This window comes from Rhinichthys klamathensis, unplaced genomic scaffold (assembly GCF_029890125.1).
Source record: "Rhinichthys klamathensis goyatoka isolate OS25496 unplaced genomic scaffold, OSU_Roscu_1.1 h1tg000291l_1, whole genome shotgun sequence".
In the NCBI taxonomy this organism is placed as follows: Eukaryota; Metazoa; Chordata; class Actinopteri; order Cypriniformes; family Leuciscidae; genus Rhinichthys; species Rhinichthys klamathensis.
The window spans coordinates 334,000-354,900 of NW_026606810.1; the positions used below are offsets into that span (position 1 = coordinate 334,000).

Sequence of the window (20,901 nt, forward strand, 5' to 3'; positions counted from 1 at the left end):
GGCAGGTATATATGCTTTTGTTGAAGCTATCAGCCGGGTTCACATTTTTTGTTTAACATTAAAACTGGCCTCATGGAATAAAGTGTCCATTGTATGCACACTTCAGAATCTGGCGTGAAGTAATAGGATATCCGGGTTTACTTTTATGAGTACTGTGAATTCTGACATACTTCTTTTGTCAAATACAGTTTTTCACCAACTATATAGAAAGGAAGTATGTGATTTCGGATGCAGCTGTGGTGTCAGTTTCCCTACGCTCTCTCAAACTACTTAAATATCTGTATATACTGAATATGCATTTTTTTGCAATAAGCATTAAATATATTGTTATAAATACATAATTAACATATTTAAATCAAGAGATTGGGTGAAACAAAGGCCGGTGAAAAAGTGGGCGGGCACTGTTGCACTCTATTGCATTACACCAAATTGTACCTATTAGTCACTGTTACTGTATTATACTCATTGAATGTGATACATGATTAGATTCACAAGATTCTTGACTGCTTTGCTCTACTTCTAGCTGGCTGAGAACTGTGGGTATTCTGGCACGGCTAACAAACCCCTGAAGTAATCCTTCCTCTCAAAGACATGGCCTGCCAAACAGACATGCTCTTGGGCTTACATTATAATATTAATCAGATTTAATAAATGATAGACTTTGTAATTTATCGGGAGTAGCACAGTGAACTTATGCAAGCTCTCTTGAGACTGTGTTTGAGGGTCTTTTCAATAGTTTTTGGGGACTGTATTTGCTCTAATTGTAAAAAGAGATTGGGCAATGTCCAACAGCAATAATTCTGTTCTTTAGATTTCTGATGAGATAAGTTTTGCTGTAAGCTGTATTAAAACCAGCCGCTGATTAAATGAACAAGTTAATCCGTGTTAATGAAGCACTTACGCTCTTGCTGGATCTTTGCTGTTAGTTCCAAGGAGGGGCGGACGAAGAGAAAAACATTAATTGTGGGAATAGTTAAAAGAGAGACTGAGGAAACATGGGAGATGTTAAATAATGACTATAGAGAAGACAATAATTAAAACATTTAATACAGTTCTAAGACAAACATTTATTTTAGTTAATTTCCGCTAAACTGAATTACTAGTTATTATACACACAACACGATGTCTACTTTAACATATTAATACCAAAAAAAGAAACCAAACAAATGAACCTACCTGTTAATGGGCCGCCAGATGAATGAAGCGGAGAGACAATTGCAAATAAACAGAGAGGGCATATTAATAAGACTATTCTGAAAAAAACAGAACATCATACCAAAAATACATCACTGCCACATTAGCAAATCATAATCAGTGCATTTTTCTTCCCCATATGGCAGCATATTTAATCTTCGACTGTCTTTCTTTGTCAGACGGTTAAAGCGACAGCCCCTACGGACGGACGGGGGGAGGGGATGGGGGTGTTCGATCACTATGATGTATGTTATCAGAAGAGTCAAGAATTGCTTTTGCGATTGTGCTTTGCTAATTAACGGAATATGACCTTCATCCTCAGGTTATAGTATCAGAAAGCATCCATGTGTCTGTGGTGGTTTTCATGGGATAGCGACAGGTGCATCTCTGGCTCTGTGCCATTCATCATCTGACATCAATCATAGCACATAAGCAAGGTCACGGGGGATGGGATCTCTTGGGCAACATATGTGTTAGTGTGTGTGAGCGCATGTGTAAGGTCAGCTGGGACACGATGACAACCCTCGTCAATAGAAATCACATTTCGGGGGAAGTGTTAGGAGTGAAGGAACATTAGGAAAATAACGGAGAGATGCTTAAAGTCACATCTCAAGTTCAATCTTTTAGATCAGGGGTCTTCTGAAGAGGGTCTGACAATTATTGTTTGAACTAATATCAAAACAAATACTTAAGTCTTAAAAAACTAAAGTCTAAACTAAACTAAAGTCTTAAAAAAAAGTCCACTTTAAAATGAAACAGTTACTCGCACAGTATGACTGGCCTTTGGGTAAACTAAGCCAAAGTTAAGAATCCATACAGTATACAGTGCAGTTCAAAAGTTGGGGAGTGGGCATTACATTCATTAAAAGTGACAGTAAAGACTGTTACATTGTTACATGGTTTTCTTTTCAACATTGATAATAATAAGAAATGTTTCTTAAGCATCAAATCAGCATATTATAATTATTTCTGAAGGATCATGTACACTGAAGACTGGAGTAATGATGCTGAAAATTCAGCTTTGCCATCAATAAATTACATTTTAAAATATATTAAAATAGAAAAACAGTCATTTTCACAATATTACCGTTTTAGTATTACTGTATTTTTGATCAAATAAATGCAGACTGTGCAGGGATATAAAATACTTCTTTAAAAAACATTAAATAATCCAACTGTCTCCAAACTTTTGACCAGTAATGTATTTGTATTTTAAGCATCATAAAGTATACAAATCATTAATATGGTATTGTAAACTCAATTTCATCTTTTCATGTTTGTTTCTCTATCCAAACTAGGTCTTGGTCTGAAAATTACGAGTCCTGCTTATGGTGCGTGTAATATGGAGTATAAGCGTACAAATGAAAACACAACACAGTCACTAATAGCGAGATCAGATGCCTGTCATTTCCCAGTAGCCCTGCTGCTGCATACATTCAGAGAGGTCAAGAGGTCAGAGGGGTATTATGAAGTGCTCAGAGACAGGATCAGTGCTCCAATCTTCTCCATCTACACAGATCAATAGAGATTCACACAGACGGGGCCAGAGACTGTAGTGAAAGCTAGATATAGAGGGGGGAGAGTAGTTGCCAAAGACGGAATGAGAAAAAAGGCCAAATGAGAAAAAGAGAAAGGAAAGCGAATGATGGCGCTTTGGGAATACAGGCGGAGAAGGGGAGGTGCTGACAGCCCCTGGTCAGACTGAAGCTCCCTCTATTGTTGAAGCTAGTGAGCACTGAGCGCCGCTGGGGTTGTCTCGCTCTGTATGAGCTTTCAAATAATTTTTCATAAGAGATAAAGACAAACCTGGACTGCTATTATTAGAAAGAAACTGAAAAAAATTGAGGGGTAGAACAGACAATAGAAGGCGGAGTGGATTTATTGGTTTATTTGTTGCAGATGCAGTGCGGATATAATGGATTTAACTAATTTATTATGTTTCATAAATGGTATGACCATGATATACGCCAGTGTCTCGCAGGGCGCTATAAATTTGCAAAGCTACATATTTTCAAATTTGCTTAGCTGACTAATCATTCTTAAGTGGAACTGCTAAGAGAGCATGACACCACTGAGATAATATTTTGTGCAATCAATTATTGTGGCAGAGCATTGTCCACTGTAAAATCTGAATCCTGAAGCAAAACCAGTTGAGAACCACCATTATAATTTAGTGTAGTGCTGTGTTTTTATCTGAGAAAACATCCCAATAATATTGGTTTAGTCGGGTTATGAAAGCTTGTTTCTTGCATAAAAATAAATGGCAAAGTTGGTAAATGGATGTCACGTCTATTATTTATTTAATGCATAATGGCAGAACAATAACCCCATTAAGCCTCAAAGAGAGGTTAGAAAACCTCATCAAATACACACTTAGTGCAGAGTATATAATTTATGTTGCGAGTTGAAGTGGCACACTGTGGAGGTCTAAATATGAGTGCGTGTTCGTATATGATGGGGGATGGGACTGCATGTGATTCTCTATCCTTATGATGAACGTGATCCTGGAATAACATTCCAATCAACCAATCAGATTTGGCTTACAACCAGGGTTAGGTGCTTCTACATCAGTGTTATTCAGCAATAACATTTACCTCTGGCTTTAGGGATAAGTTATGGATGGGGTTAGATTTAGGGGTAGGGATAGGGTTAGGACTAAATTTTCAAACATGAATGTTGTTCCAGGATCAACAAAGTATGTCATATATATATATATATATAAATGTGGATGACTTACGGTCCAGTGGGACTTCAATTGGAGCCGCTTCCTTTGACAGCAGCAAGATTATTGACAACACCGCCAGTGCCGCCCACCGCCCCTGCGTCCACATCTCTCTCCTCCAATTGGCTGACCCGTCCCGTCCCAGCTCTCTACTGATTTAATTGTACACTTTTAGCTGTGTTGTGTTATCTGTGAAAAGAAAAACTGCTTGTTAAGGAACTTCACTGAATAATCCTTTTGACATTACAGTGACATTTAGGAGGTGCCACTGGCCTTCCAAGCAAACAAAAACAGACTTCTCATAGAGGCCTATTTATTCAGATTTTGCAGGGACACCCTTAAACGCTAAAATACACAGTTGTGGTTGTGTACTGCAGGCTTGGGCTGTGCATACGTGGAGGTTTTCAGCTGGCCTACATTTGCAGTTGACACAAGCATTCCCTGGAGCCATTGGCCCTCTTACAGATGAATGCGGCATCAGCGCATCACACCTACACATCACCATACAAACCTCCAAAGCAGGAAGAAAATGACTCTTGCTGGTCAATCGGTTCCCTTGACAGGGTCACCGAATCCCAAGATGGAGGACAGGGCTAATATACAAACCACTGAGGTCTGATGGCAGATGTTAACTCATCTGGCTTTAGCTGTATGCTCTGGCAGCTCTGTTTCTCTGCACTAGTACATCTGTCAAATCCTGCTTTTATAAACCTGACATTCTCTCCAGACTTTCCTCTACGCTCTTTGAATAACAGCACACACACAGTCTGCAGGTCAGTGACAAACCCTTCCCTGCAGAGACCATCTACTTATAGTTGATCTTAGCGTAATTATGCAAATGAGCAGCCATGGCCCTATAATTCACACGCGGAAGGTGGTCTGGGTAGCAAGACCATTTATTATACAGTGTGAAAAAATAAATAAATAAATAAATAAATAATTCAGGAACAAGATTGGGGGTTGAAGAATGCCATATACCTCGCTGCCTCCTTTCTCTCTTCGCTCAACTGAACACATTAAATCTGGAACAATGATATTCCAGCATTCTGCTCTTGTTGTTTGATTAATCAGATATTACAAACTGTATTATCTGTCAGTTCAAAGTGTGAAATGAACTACTGGAACTGAAACAGTGATTAACAACATAATAGTCCTGAAACCCACTTGGGCTCCATCAGAGCAGGTGAGTGGGCATAGTGTCTGACTCTTCACTCGTTAATGGTCACGGTTATCACAGCTTATTAATGCATGATGGCAACAGCACCCGCTGGAAAACCTCATTCAGTGAGAAAAGTGATGCATTTTGAAATAGTTTTGATGCACTTCATGGCTGCACTAAAACTTCACCAAGACATCTAGTAGCCTGGAAAAGAGAATGAACATGCCCGCATTTACTGTTTACTTTCAGCCAAATATGACTTTTAATATATGTGGTGGTTTTTGAATGCGAGTAAGCAGTAAAAAATATATATAAATCATAATTTTTTTGTGTATTGATTTGGGCCACTTTCATATGCGGTTCTAAATCTAAACATATAAAATTTCTGGTCATCTGACCTGAGTCTAAACATTTGTATCTGATTCTTCTCTTATTTCACAATTATTCCAAACATTAAAAGAAAATGGCATAAATCAGTATGCAAATGGTTGAAATCACAGTCCCTCTGTCTCATTACGATAAACCTAAGACGCACATATCTTAACATAATGTGAAGGACATTAAAATTCCATTAAATGACTTTTCTGAATTAGTCAAATGCAGCGTAATAAATGGTGAATATTTCCAGAAGCGAATATCGGGTGCAGAATAAAAATTAATTAATTTATTTTTAATACCCACAACAATATTTTTAAGAAATGTTTATTAAATTCAAGTGCCTACATTTGATGTCACGGTTTCTAAGGACACACAGAAAATAATGTAATATTTGGGGGTGTTCATGGAATAATGCCTTAAGAAAAAAAGAAATCCGATCAGAGCAGACACGAAAACTAAAATGATAAATAATTAAAGCCCATAACTAAAATTATAAAAAAGAAGCAGGAATTTTGGGTGGGAAATATCGAAGGGCTTGTCCCATTTTTATTAAAAAGCTAACAGGCTTTATTATAAAGTACTTGGTAGTCGGCTGTAGGTGGTATTAGTGGGAGGGGATTCGCATCTGATTGGACTAAAGTCTTTTGTAATGCATGTGTGTAACCACTCCCACTCGACCCGCTCCAAGCGGGATTTGAACCGGGGTCTCCAGCGCGGTAGGCGGGCGCTCTAAAGACCACAGCCGCTAGCGTCAGTCGCTAGCGCATCTCTTGAGGCCAGGGGAGTGAGGTTTACAGCACAGCTCTTACTGGCCTATGTCCGTTACACAAGGTTAGTCAATACAGTTGCTCTGTTTTCAATTTAATTTTTAATTGCACACATTTTGTTAATATTAATAAACTTAAAAAAAATCTCATTCTAATTACTTTCGAGTCTAAATGCAATGTAAATGAACATTAAAACAACTTGATGCATATCTGTAAAAAAAAACAACAACAAAAAAAACCAACTGAAAACTAAATGGCACTGTGAGGGCAAATGTCCTTGGTGCCACTGTAGGTTGAAGGTCTAACAGTCTGGGGTTTCATCTCTCTGTCTCTCTCTCTTCATGTCCCTAGTGTGCTGATGGTAGTACAGCCCCAGGCAGTCTTCTCATCCAAACACACGCACACACATTACCCATACTACCGTTCTATAAATACTCACATGCCCATCACAGCCAATTACCCTTAGTGGAGCCGTGCCTCTCCGCCCCAGACGCCCCACTCACTCCTCCTCGGGCCCCCTTCAGCACTGTTCCTCACTGAGACAGAGTCTAAGGATGCTGGACTAGATGGCCCCTACAGCTGTCACTTACACACACCATATGCACGTTTTAACACTCCATTTTCAATAGACATGACAAACTTTACACTCGTTTTACCTGAGGGCACGGAGGAGATTTTCCATACTTAATTGTCCCACAGACACTGTTGACACTAGAATATGTATTTATATGTGATAACATACACACATGAGCATTCACAGCGACATAACAGGGCCATCTGATATTAAAAAATTTAAGCTACTTTAAGCAACATTTAAATGAATAAACACAGTTGATAAATATTGTTAATATTATATGAAATATGTGTATTATACTACGGCTCTCGAGAGTTGATTATGACTGGTCAATCACAGAATTCTGTGATTAAATATAAATAAAGTAAAATAAAATCAATCAATCACAGCAATCTGCAATGAAATACTTTTTTAATGGCCAATGATCAATAAATAGTGTAATCGACCATAAAAGAAAATACGTAGCTGCAGAGCAATCAAGATAATAGGTATAAACTTACACAAAGGTGTTGGAAATTTGGTCAATGTCGAGGTCGATGATGGCAGAGACTTCTAAGACCTGTGAAGACAAAAAAGGGGGTTCATGATATTTTTTTCTGTTCACCTGCATTTGTTTATTATTATTGCTCTAATTTTAGTTGGTACCTACATACCACTGGTTCTTAATAGAGAAAGTAACATAGAAGCAAAACGTCTTGTCCTCTGCCTGCAGACATGAGGCTTTACTGTAACACGAGGCATTCCACTTCACTTAAGTGTACCATTAAAATCTGTGGTCCTGAAGTCAGCTGAGATTACAGAGTACTGGACAGGCGCTGTGTAATCTTGACCTCTAAGGCATGGGAGCTTGACCTCTGTCAAACAGAGGGACTATAAGGCCTTTCCTGACTTGACATAATATTGAGAGAGGAAAGAACGGTGAAAAAGAAGTGAGAGAGAGACGTGAACAATATAGAGCGATGGATAAAGTGCTGATAGAGAGTGAATCCTGCTGACGTCTCGTTCTCCTGTGGCATGCACGCTGCACAGACTGATCTCTACGGACATTAAAGGCGCTGAGCAGGGGAAGGAAATACACTGTGTGGATGTGTGCATGCTCAAGACATGCTAGAAATGTGCGACATGGGGACAGCTTGTCTGTGTCCATTACATTTCTCAGTTGCACAATTCTGAGATGTCTACAATACTTTGCCTCATAACATTTGACCTAACACCAAACACAATTGCTAACACTTTGTGCTATTAATATGAATGATATATCATATAGCTTGCTGAGGAGAGGTGTGCCATTACTTTTTTTTGTCTGGTAGACAATAAAATGGGCAAAATAATCCCACAGATTTATATTGAGGGAGTGACTCAAGCTATTTCTAGTGGCCAAAATATCAGACAGACTTGCATGTGGGCTATTTTTTACTTCAGCCAGTAAGAAACCAACCAGAACACTATAGTAACTGCATAGCAACATGCCCAAAAACAGTCAGAACACCCTAGAAAACACCCAGAACATCCTATCAACCACCTACTATAGTAACCCATGCATAGCTGCATGTCAATATAAACACTAAGAACACCCTAGCAACCACCTGGCAACCCCCCAAACAACTACTGCATAAAAGGCTAAATTCAATCTGTTCATCATATACTGTAAAGCGATTGTGTCTCTTCAAAAAATGTTGGACTAAACTGCTAAATTCTTATGGATTCGTTTTATGATCTCGTTATGAACTTTTTGAAGCGTCAAAGTGTTTGTTGCGTAGACTGTCAATGGAGGGACAGGAAGCTCTCAGATTTCATCAATCTGTGTTCTGTGTCTTAAGGGTTTGGAACGACATTTAATGTTTAATGTTGTTCCCTTTAATGTTATCCAATCCATCTTTTTGAATGATATATTGTGCTGAAAACGACTCTCTACAGCTGGCAATTCAGGAAAGTCAGATCTGAAATGGTGAAGATACCAGTGTAGCTTTGTGTGTCAAATGTGGACAGTGCTGACGTAAAGGACAGGCATGAGGACATGTCAAACCAAAAACAACCCACAAAAGCCGGGAGGAAGGTGGTTTGAACTTCTGCTTTTACTGACAACCAGACAAGCAGTCAGTCATGCAATCATACAGTCTTGCTCACACTTCACTAGACCTTTTCCCAGGAGGCAGCGGTGGCTCATCTGTAAGGGCAGGTTGGGCAAAATATTCATCCAAAACATAGACCTACATATAAACTGAATCAATAATACATTGTCAATGTGTTTAGCATTTTGCAACAAATATTTTTCAGATTCTCTAGACTATTTTAAGTCGTGCAGTAAGCAGGATATATTAAAATTTTGTGCATGGCTTGGCCAGGTGTGTATTATGAAACAGATTTCAAGCTGCCCCGCTTATTTTCACGATACCTTACATAAACCTCGCTCCAGACCAAGACGATATCAATCCACTTCAGCTATGTGTTTATTAGTCTGCATCAGGTCAGTTACTAGTTGGCAGGTCTGATCTTCCTATGTGGAGTAGCGCATCAAATGAATGAAAGTATAAATACTTAAGTTTAAAGTGCTCAGGTGAATATCCTTTATAAAGTTCAGTTGTTTTTGTTAATGTTTGAGAACAGACATGACTTTCTTTTCCTAACTGGAATTCCTCTACAACTTGTAATATTTTAAAACAACATTCAGAGACCAGACATGTTTAATGTTGATGATTGCGTTATTTATATTTATATATGCATATTATGATTACATATGACATCCCTTGTTTCTGCATCTTCCTCACACATGTTTTGACCAGGAGAATCAGTAATATTTCAGAATATGTGTAATAGCGCACCCTAACGTATAACAGTGACAATTCAAGGAAATTCATGGTTGCCAGGTTTTCGTAACAAAACCAGGCCAATTGATATTCAAAACCCACCCAATAACGGCCAAAACTAGCCTAAACTAGTTCCGGGAGATAAAAATCGAGTTCCGATTGGGAGTCGCATAAATCCAAGGACAAAAAATAAACAACCGCAGCAACAGTGCAAAAGTAGCTCAATTCCAAGGGAAAACCACAGACTTTGCAACACTGAATCGAAGATAGCGTTCTATGCATGTGTCAGATAGAACGTTATGCTAAATAACGCAACCTCAGCCAAAAGTTGCGTTATTGTGTCATGTGTTCAGCGATTAAATGTAAAGCTTACAAAATGTTTATCATAAACTGGCGCTAAGACCTAGTTAACTAGCTAACTAAATTTACGGTCAGGAGCCGCTATTGCCAGGAGGTCACAAAAGGTTTTCCCTGCCTCTCTTGAAGCACTGTTTACATACTTTAGTTTTACATCTATTGTCTGTTTGTCACCCAAATATCTCATATTGTCTGGTAACATCTGCTCCTTATGGAATACACTTCCTGTCTGACCTCTGACATCATCCATTAGTGGATCTTTTTAGCCTTTACAGGTCAGAGGGCCACAGTAATTACAGCCTACACAGATAGACAAACAGTCCAGAGATTTATAGAAAAAAATATGCAACGTCATCCTACTAAAGCTTGGTTGTGGATGGTTATGGACACACTTAGGTTGCCTAAGTGTTGCGGACATTACATTTTTTCACTTTAGTAAGTTCCTTTTGTCTTGCACCTGCCAGAAGGTGGGATGTGCACATGATTACTTTTATAAATATTGACACACTTAGGCCTATGCTTTAAATGAAACCAAAACTTGCACTAAAGATGCACAAAAAAAAAGAAAAAAAAAGGGACAAATAAATTAGATATGTTATGAAGACTTCAGGGAAGGTAAGAAAGAAGGGAGTAGAGCTGTATGGATCTCATGGTTGGCAGGAGCGATGGTTCAATGTTGCAGAATGACCTAGTTATACAAGGAGAGAGGATGGAGGGAATAGATGTGGGGAGGGGGTGGCAGGGAGAGGGAAGGGAGGGGACGGAGAAAAGGGGGACCATGGAGGAACAGAATGAGAAGGAGTTTGGTGGAAAGCGAGAGCAAGTAGGAGGAAGAGGATGAGAGGAGGGAGGGATTAAGACGGTGGAAAAGGAATGGAGCGAAAGAGGCAAATCTCCAGCCCTAGGGGATCGATAAATCAATCCCGCCTCTTCCTGATTAGAGCAGAAACTCTTCCTCCTCTGCCTCTTCCTCCCACTCACTGCTGTAAATTATTACCTGATGTAAATCCAGAAATAATGTACACCTTCAAAAATCTGGAGACATAAACGGTTTTCTGTGGATTCATACAACAACATGACATCATGACTTTGCGTAAACATACACGCCACTTTCAATTCAAGTGGCGTGTTATCTATACGCATTTTGAAATATCCGCGTGTATGTCCACGCCGAAATCTTTTGCGTGTATGTCTACGCCATTAAATGTCCGAGTGATTCCGCGTGTATGTCTACGCCGTTAAATGTCCGAGCGAAACGAAGCAAAATCTATATCTACATCTGTGGAGCGATATTTCTTTTCCTAGGATGGTAGGAGAAGACTCATAAATGGTATTAACCCCAGTGACGGGTAGGTTTAGGGACGGGGTTGGGGTAGGTCATATATTTATATATGCATAATACAGTAATATAACGTTAAGTCAAAGGCGTTGATAAACACGCTGAAAAGCGATTATGCGTGTTGATAGCACGCCAAAAATGGAAATACGAATTGGCGTGTCATACATACGCCATTTCATGAGCAGAAGAGGGAAGAGCAGTGTGGATGTTTTACTGTGTGGATGTTTTTACCGGAAGCTGCCAGATGCTGACCTACTCTACTGAAGGTGGCACGAGGAGGATCCTTGCGGCAAGGAGAAGATCTAGGTCATAATGCTCTGAAGAGCTTGTGGTGACAAATAAAAAAAAAAATGTAAAAACACATTTTTGACAGCACTGGTTTTAAATGACCTGAAGGCTTAACCGCATGAAAGTCAAAGACTTAAATACTTTTACTTACTTGAAAGATTGTTGATTACTGTTTGGAGTCGGTAAGATTTTATTTGGCAGAAATATATATTTTTTTTTATTTAGCAAGGATGCATTAAATTGACCAAAAGTGAAAGTAAAGACATTCATGTTACAAAGGTTTTTTTATTCCAAATAAATGCTGTTCTTCTGATGCTTCAATTCATCATAAAATCCTGGGGAAAAATCCACAAAAATATTAAACTGTTTTCAACATTGATAATAATAAGAAATGTTTCTTGAGCATCAAATTAGCATATTAGAATGATTTCTGAAAGATCCAAGATCAAAACTGGAGTAATGGTTGCTGAAAATGCATCTTTGCCTTCACAGAAATGAATTACACATAAAAAAATATATTGAAATATAAAAGTTTGATCAAATAAATAATAAATTCAGCCTTGATGCGAATAAGAGAACAATTACATTATTATTATTATTTTTTTAAAATCATACCGACCCCAAACCGTTGAGCGGTAGTGTATAAGTCGATATTGTCAATTTAAATGAACAGCGTTGTTGGCCTTGGCTGTTCAATATCCAAAACAGGCCAACAACGCTGTTCTTTTAAATTGACAATATCGACTTATACTATACTGCTCAAATGTTTATGGAAGAAGTCTGACGTGCCTTGAAGAGACTTTCACAACACATACACAAACTCTTTTATATAACCCTAGCTAATCATCAAATCTAATCACTATCTGAGAGATCTGTTATTAAGAGTGCTTTATATTTTCTTCCCTATGTGAACGCCACCAAAGAAATGTGTCTGATTTCAGGAGGAGAACCCGAAACAAGCCAAATAATTCAGGGCTTCCCAAAGAATAGCCATTTTTTGCACACCATTACATTCTCTGAATCGGATATATAAAGGGAGATGTTTCTTAGTTTGTTCACTGTTCATCACATGAGAGCAGTGTTTTTTATCTGCCTACTTGATGTCCAAAACACGCTGTGCCACATCTGAAATATTTAAGACCCCCCTTCCTCTCCTATAACCCTTAAAGTAGACCACCCTCCTACACCCTTTCAGCACAGCTTTAGTCTCTTCCCTTCTAAAGTGAAATTGGATTCTGTCTAATCTCCTCCAGCACATTCGGTTTCCTCTCATTTCCTCCTGCACTGTTTAATTCAGTATTTTTCCAATCGCAAAAAAGGTCACACATTCAAGTAAACAGGCCAATAGAAAACCTTCTTTAATGTGTTTTTGTATTGATTTTATATTTGATCTAATTTCTTCTGTTTAAGTGTATTATAAAAATCTGTTTTTCTGTGTGGATGTCCTGTAACTCAATAAGATGAGATGAGTTTGTGCCTTGGGAGAGACAGCGATAGAACGAATCCTACCAAGCACACACCCAAACCCAGCTCTCCTGTAAAACACTGTTAATGACCCAGTAACCAATTCACACAAACTATTATATGCTTCTAAGTTACTTCATTTCTTTCTTGCTATCTTTCTTTTCTTTCTCACTTTCTTCCTTCCCTCATCTGACCACAAACGCAACCTAATAGCTTATTATCCAAACCCAAGTTCCTGCCGTGGCCAATGGTAGATGACCTGGTCGCCAGGGCTCCATAGCAACAGCATCGGGTGAGGGGTGTTTGTGTGTATATGTTTGAGTGTAAAGCTCGTCCCAGAGGATATGTGTACTACGCCCATTACCAAGCCAGCGTGTGCGTGTGCGTTAAGGGTTGGTTGTTGTTTTTTAAGTCAATAAGGGAAGGTACAAAATGTACAGCCCTTTTATTTACATTATCAGGTCTGTTAGGCACCATGTGGTTAAATCAGACTCGAACGACAGGCTTACGCAGGCATAAAAAGGAAAACGGTGTAAAACGCACCTGTGTGCCGTTGCCGCGATACTAAGTAATAAGGGTTCATTAGATGTGCAGCAGATGTGTGTTACTGCACAGAACAGGATTCTGGTCAAACCCCCCACCCCCGCTAAAAAAGTTCCAGTTTCTGAATGACTTCCCTTTTTAAGCATTTTTAGAACAGCTTTAGTGATTCAGACAATATATATTTCCAGACAATATGTTTCTGAATGACTTCCCTTTTTAAGCATTTTTGGAACAGCTTTAGTGATTCAGACAATATATATTTCCAGACAATATGTTTCTGAATGACTTCCCTTTTAAGCATTTTTGGAACAGCTTTAGTGATTCAGACAATATATTTCCAGACAATATGTTTCTGAATGACTTCCCTTTTTAAGCATTTTTGGAACAGCTTTAGTGAATTCAAAACAAATTGACGCCATAAACTAGCCTTAGACACTGTATTCTGTATGTTTTATACATATAGATTGAGAGGTCACATACAGGCCAGTCATAAATATTTAATGCATGATGATTCCTGTGAAGCTCACCATAAACCCTATTCTATTCACAGCATTAAGGAAATACCTTAATAAGGTCATGGATGGAAAACATTTTTTCCTGCTGATGAACTGACTTGATGTATCATAAAACTCATTCAATCTAATATCATCTTTCTTAAAAATAAAGGTACAATTGGAAAAAATATTTATTTTTTATAAGAATACATTTTACATTAACATTAATACAATTTTGCTGCTCACTCTCAAGAATGTATAGATATTTTTAAAGGGAAAAAAACAGACAAAAGCACACAATGTTTTTGCAGTGAAGATGCAGTGGTTAGGAGTGATGGGTTACAAAAATAGCTGCTGGGACTCATTTCCTGGATGGGTCCATCTGCCTGGGGTTACCGTGGTGATTAAATACATTCTGGTTCTCTTAATGGTCGTAGCTGTGCCATCCCACCTCCTGGGACATGGGTCCCCCACTCCTCCCCGTGTCTTTTGCTCCTCCTCCGTTCGCACTTATCATAAGGAGGGATTGGTGGATCTAGTGTGATAGGTGTGAATATAGTCTCGAGAGACTCTCGCTCACTAGATAAGAAACGGCTGTTAGTATGCGTGCATGCATACGTGTGCGTTTGATTGAATTTGCATGTGTGTTTGAGTCTATGTGTGAATGAGTGTGTGACAGAAGAGGGGGGTCCGAGAGACGAGCTGCTGACAAATTCATTAATTAAACCTCAGAAATCTATCCACCGCAAAACAACAACTACAAGAAACGCCCCTGGAGCTAATTTAGGAGGGTGGGCTTTTCATTCTTTTGTGATTATTCTGGACACACGCTGCCATTAAAGCTCTCGTAATAGAGAAAGCCAACCAACGAATGAGATGAAAATGGAGAATATGTCCCTCCTCATACAGACAAAGAGCAGACATGATGTTTTAACCTCATTGAGAAAAAAATAATGCACCTCAAATTTTGTAGTGGTATTTACATAGAAAAGTGATTCACAATCAGGGTTTATCCCCAATTCAGCAGGTTCCAAAATTTATAATTTTATAATGGTTAAACCTTTAAAAAATTAATTACATTTAAAAAAAATCACAAATTATTTTAAAGTAATTAAAAGCATGTTCTGTATAATAAATGATTAAATATGCATATTGCAATTATATAGTTAAGATAAGTTCATTTTATGCAGCCTATTTGACAGACTTGCGATGCACGTTGAACATAAAAGATTTTTTTTTTAAAGTGATTTCAATCATATTTCAAGCCATTCAAAAGCATCATGGCGAACAGAAGTGTCTCAGCTGAAGGAAATAATACATTTTTTATCAGCTTTAATATATCGGCCAAATTAATATATGGTGGTCGATATATCGGGCATCCCTATTAAGATTAGTAAATTAGTTCGAATTGTACAATAATTTGGGCTGATAATAATCACAGTTATTTAAAATAAACTATATGTTAAATATTTAACAAATGGTCAAAGTTAACCCATTTTTAGTTTGGTGTTGTGGATATTTGTGGTACAAATGCTTCAACAAAGGCTCCTCAAAGAAAACACAGCTTTAAAGCATGCTGCTAAGAAACCCATCACACTTGAAACACGTTTCACACAAACACTCTTTGCTAATCATATTCAAACAAAGAGACAATCCCACAAAAATACTGCTAATTACTTTGTGCTTCACCTCAGAGGACATAAAGGGTTCATGAGATGTTTTTCAAGCCCCTGAAGCAGAGAGAAGACCAGCTTTGTGGAGGACCATCCCTGTCCTAAACCATTCCGATTGAACCTGTTCCAAACGCCACAGGGTCAATGCAGTTGGTGCATTCAGGCACCGATGATAATATATGCGCATGCTATTTAGGGTGCTTTCTTAATTCTGTAGTTTATGCTAAAACCTAAAGCCTCAAGATTCACCCTTCAGTCAGATCTAAAGACACCAGCAAATCATAGTGAGCTGACTTCTGATGAATCAGTATTCCATGCCAGCCTCTGTTGAACTTCATGTCTGCTTCAGCTCGTACTATTGCCCCAGGCGCTGTGAATGTGTGCATGAGGCAACACGAGGTCATAATTCAGGTCAGTGCTTTTTAGAGACATATAAATCGTACCTCTGAATTTATTCCTCTCAATTTTGGTGGATTTCATAGGCATGTAATACAGCCTCTCTCTTACAGTCACAGGAAATGCGTGTGGATAATTTCTACATGCTATAGCAACACTTTTATCTGTCGTCGTCCATCACGCAACATCCATAAAACAGGCCCTGACAGCTTCGAGCTACAATAATGGGTATGAACGGATCAAAAATCGAGGAAAGCAGAAATATATTCAAGCTTTTGATGGTGTGCTAATACCGTAGACTTTTCCTCTAATCCCACAGCCAAGTCTCTTTAGATTAGCCTTGGTCTTCTGGTGATCTTGGCAAAACAAGAACATTTATAGCTTTTCCGTGTTCCTCAGTATGTTTTTGAATAAAACCAGGGCAATGTGCTTGATATTAAATTACATCACATTATGTTACTCATTCACTCACACAGTTTCAGCAGAAAAAAATATATAATAATAAATCACGCAGTCCAAGTGCAATGCTCAAGGGTCCAACAACTGTTCCCCATCTGGGATTCGAGCATCTGGCTCCATATTCTCATCACAATATCAGTTCTTACAGTATGATCTTACTCCAGCCTAGTTGTAAGACTATTACATTCAATTTCAAAACAGAAGTAAATGTCTGGAAGTGCTGACAAACAGCTGAATAATGCTGTGGGTGTAATTATGCTGCATTTGATGGTAATTCTGCTGAGATTGCCACAACACAAGACTATAGATTCACTCAGCACCACACAGGTGGCAGAAGCGCTTAGCTAGAGTTGACACGAACACAAGGGAAACGATTAATACTCCAGAAGAGCATCGCCAGTGTCACACACCAGAGCTAAATCTCTCATTATGGAAAGCAGAAGGCTTTTTAAAGGACACAGACCTGGGCTAATTGGAGACGTTTTGGAGCAATCCATCTACGTCTGCCCCAAACTCAGGATGTAAATGGCTTTTTAATTTTATAACAGGGTATTTATCCACTCTGAAAGCCAGCATAAATTCTATTGAAGTATATTACAGAATTCAGACAGTGACTTTACAAAGTAATTAATTTTTTGTGTGCAATCAGAGCGCATTCAATTGGTAGAAAATCAGGCTTGATACTACTTTGGCGAGGAGACCAGGACTATGTTCAGAATAGCATATTAGCATAAGCTTACTATTTTTTGCGGTATATACAGCATATATATATATATATATACACACTACCGTTCAAAAGTTTGGGGTCGGTACGATTTTAAATACTTTTAAAAGAATTCTCTTCTGCTAACCATGGCTGTGCTTATTTGATTAAAAATACAACAAAAATCAGTTATAGTATTAAATATTATTCCAGTGTAAATCAGCTGTTTTCTGTGTGAATATATAGTAAAGTGTAATTTATTCCTGTGATCAAAGCTGAATTTTCAGCATCACCAGTGTCAGTGTCTTCAGTGTCAAATGATCCTTCACAAATCAGTATAATATGAGGATTTGATGCTCAAGAAACATTTATTATTATTATCAATGTTGAAACAGTTGTTGGTCTGTCAGTAGTACAGTTTTTTTTTTTTTTTTAGGATTCTTTGATGAATAGGAAGTTCAAAAGAACAGCATTTGTTTGAAATAGAATCTTTTGTAACATTATAAAGGTCTTTACTGTCCTTGATAAATAAAAGTATTGATTTCTTTCCTCCAAAAAAAAAAAAATTCTCACTGACCCCAAACTTTTGAACGGTAGTGTATATATATATATATATAAACAGTATCCAAATTTTCAACATAGAATACCGGGATGACTGACTACATTTGACCTATTATACAGCAATGCATGTATGGAAAACTGCATGGAAAACTGTATCCCATAATGCAATGCACCTGACCTAAAATATATATATATATATATATATATACACTCACCGGCCACTTTATTAGGTACCCCATGCTAGTAACGGGTTGGACCCCCTTTTGCCTTCAGAACTGCCTCAATTCTTCGTGGCATAGATTCAACAAGGTGCTGGAAGCATTCCTCAGGGAGTTTGGTCCATATTGACATGATGGCATCACACAGTTGCCGCAGATTTGTCGGCTGCACATCCATGATGCGAATCTCCCGTTCCACCACATCCCAAAGATGCTCTATTGGGTTGAGATCTGGTGACTGTGGAGGCCATTTTAGTACAGTGAACTCATTGTCATGTTCAAGAAACCAATTTGAAATGATTAGAGCTTTGTGACATGGTGGAAGTAGCCATCAGAGGATGGGTACATGGTGGCCATAAAGGGATGGACATGGTCAGAAACAATGCTCAGGTAGGCCGTGGCATTTAAACGATGCCCAATTGGCACTAAGGGGCCTAAAGTGTGCCAGGAAAACATCCCCCACACCATTACACCACCACCACCAGCCTGCACAGTGGTAACAAGGCATGATGGTTCCATGTTCTCATTCTGTTTACGCCAAATTCTGACTCTAACATCTGAATGTCTCAACAGAAATCGAGACTCATCAGACCAGGCAACATTTTTCCAGTCTTCAACTGTTCAATTTTGGTGAGCTCTTGCAAATTGTAGCCTCTTTTTCCTATTTGTAGTGGAGATGAGTGGTACCCGGTGGAGTCTTCTGCTGTTGTAGCCCATCCGCCTCAAGGTTGTGCGTGTTGTGGCTTCACAAATGCTTTGCTGCATACCTCGGTTGTAACGAGTGGTTATTTCAGTCACTGTTGCCCTTCTATCAGCTCGAACCAGTCTGGGCATTCTCCTCTGACCTCTGGCATCAACAAGGCATTTCCGCCCACAGAACTGCCGCTCACTGGATGTTTTTTCTTTTTCGGACCATTCTCTGTAAACCCTAGAGATGGTTGTGCGTGAAAATCCCAGTAGATTAGCAGTTTCTGAAATACTCAGACCAGCCCTTCTGGCACCAACAATCATGCCACGTTCAAAGTCACTCAAATAAACTTTCTTCCCCATACTGATGCTCGGTTTGAACTGCAGGAGATTGTCTTGACCATGTCTACATGCCTAAATGCACTGAGTTGCCGCCATGTGATTGGCTGCTTAGAAATTAAGTGTTAACGAGCAGTTGGACAGGTGTACCTAATAAAGTGGCCGGTGAGTGTATATATCTTGAATCTTCTTTTTTATTGGATATTTATGAACACTGCACAGTATGCATTAAGCAGCATGCTAGTATTTCTTCTAAAACTAGTTATAATTCAGAAATTCTGAAGGTGTGTGCTGAAGCTGGAATGAGTATGAATGTGCCACTGAGATTTTTTTTTTAAAGTCCCTGTAAAGTCAAAATTTTGTATGTGTTCTGAGTTTGTCACACCACAGAAAAATGTGTTATTAGCCACCCTGCCAAATTTGAATGATAAAAAAAGCCAGCAAGTAAATAAAATATGCTATCAAAATCTTGAAAAAATGAGCAGTAGTCTCTGCTCTCAAACGCTGGGGGCATGTCCGCTGGCTGTGCTGAAACCACGCCCAGTCGCGGGAAAGCTGCCGTCGCCACACTCAACTCTACAGCCGGAATGGATGCTCGCACGGTGGGCAGTGGGCACGCACTGCCGATGATGGCACCAGTTGTCGGCGCGACGGGAGGATGAATGCCGAGGCGGAAGGTAGTCGGTTCGGCCCCATTCACCAGTAACAACGGATTATCAGTGAATGTCTCAGTTGTCTCCGACGAAAGTTTATAAAACTATCCCGTGTAAAATGATCACTTACAGAGGCGGGTTTTGGCAGTGATCCTCAGCTCTCCATCAAGGTTGGCTCTTCACAAAATTAATCCACTTCTTCTTGATGTAGCTAATCGTTTTTCGGAAATTTAAATAAGGACACCGATCTGTTTTGTATGTGATCCGGTGATCGCATCCAGGTAGTAGGCCTACGCTTTTCTGTGACGAAGGCATAGCTAGCTAGCAATCTGTAGGCTGCTGTAGTAACTAATAGTAGGCTACTGACCGTAACTCACGATTGAGCGGCAAAACTGATGTGAATTGTTAGGGGAGCGGACAGCCTCAGTGGCTCCAGTGCGTCATCAAGTAGGGGCGTGTCCAGGAGCTCAGGGGCTCCAGTGCGTCATCGAGCCCCGTTTTAGCCCCGCCCAAAAAATCCGTAAAATATCAATGGTGAAAAACTGTTTAACGGTCTAACTCCACAATTCAGTACTTCACAGTTCACAGTCTTTGTAATATGTTTTAGCAATACATTTCTAACATTTATAATGTGTTTAGAATTTTCTTTTAAAATTGCCTTTACAGGGACTTTAATGTTCCTGGTAGGAATTGACGGGTCTTTGAGCCTTCAGTCTAAATATTTACAGTGAAAGCGTATCTCTGTGCATTATCTGTGAGCACATTAACCTCCTCCTGTTCAGCCCACACAAAAGGATGGGCTTTTCAGCCCCCCATACACAGAAACACATACATAAAGTATACACACAGATCTACACAATCAGCCCCTTGTATTGCATGTCCGGTTGTATGGCTGATTCAACAGCGCTGATGATATTACACAACGTCATAATGTCATTGTCACAAGCCTGAGATGTTTTTGCTCCTTTTCAGGTGTATTCATCCAGAACTTCGCTCGACATGTATCTAGTTCTGGTCTAGTCCGCTTACAATATTTACAATAAGGTGTGACAGAAGCTGTTTTGTAAAATGACACTGGCCTATTTATTCCCATGTGTGTCGCAGAGATACACATGGCAGAACAAAT

General features: G+C 39.0%; 1 protein-coding gene across 19 annotated transcripts in view; it reads right to left on the bottom strand.

The window, feature by feature from the left end:
• The window catches only part of nfasca (neurofascin homolog (chicken) a), a 92,793-nt gene that overhangs the window by 35,625 nt on the left and 36,267 nt on the right, over positions 1-20,901 (bottom strand). For 11 of the 19 annotated variants that reach the window (XM_056269861.1, XM_056269862.1, XM_056269866.1 and 8 more), the window contains exons 2-4: positions 7,295-7,353; positions 3,932-4,105; positions 902-919 (exon numbers count right to left, since the gene is read on the bottom strand). In XM_056269861.1, coding sequence (XP_056125836.1) covers positions 902-919; positions 3,932-4,025 — 112 coding nt within the window. In that variant the 5' untranslated portion in view covers positions 4,026-4,105; positions 7,295-7,353. Of the gene's footprint in view, positions 1-901; positions 920-1,176; positions 1,234-3,931; positions 4,106-7,294; positions 7,354-20,901 lie in introns of those variants that run through there. The other 8 variants (XM_056269868.1, XM_056269865.1, XM_056269869.1 and 5 more) reach the window with 3 other exon arrangements.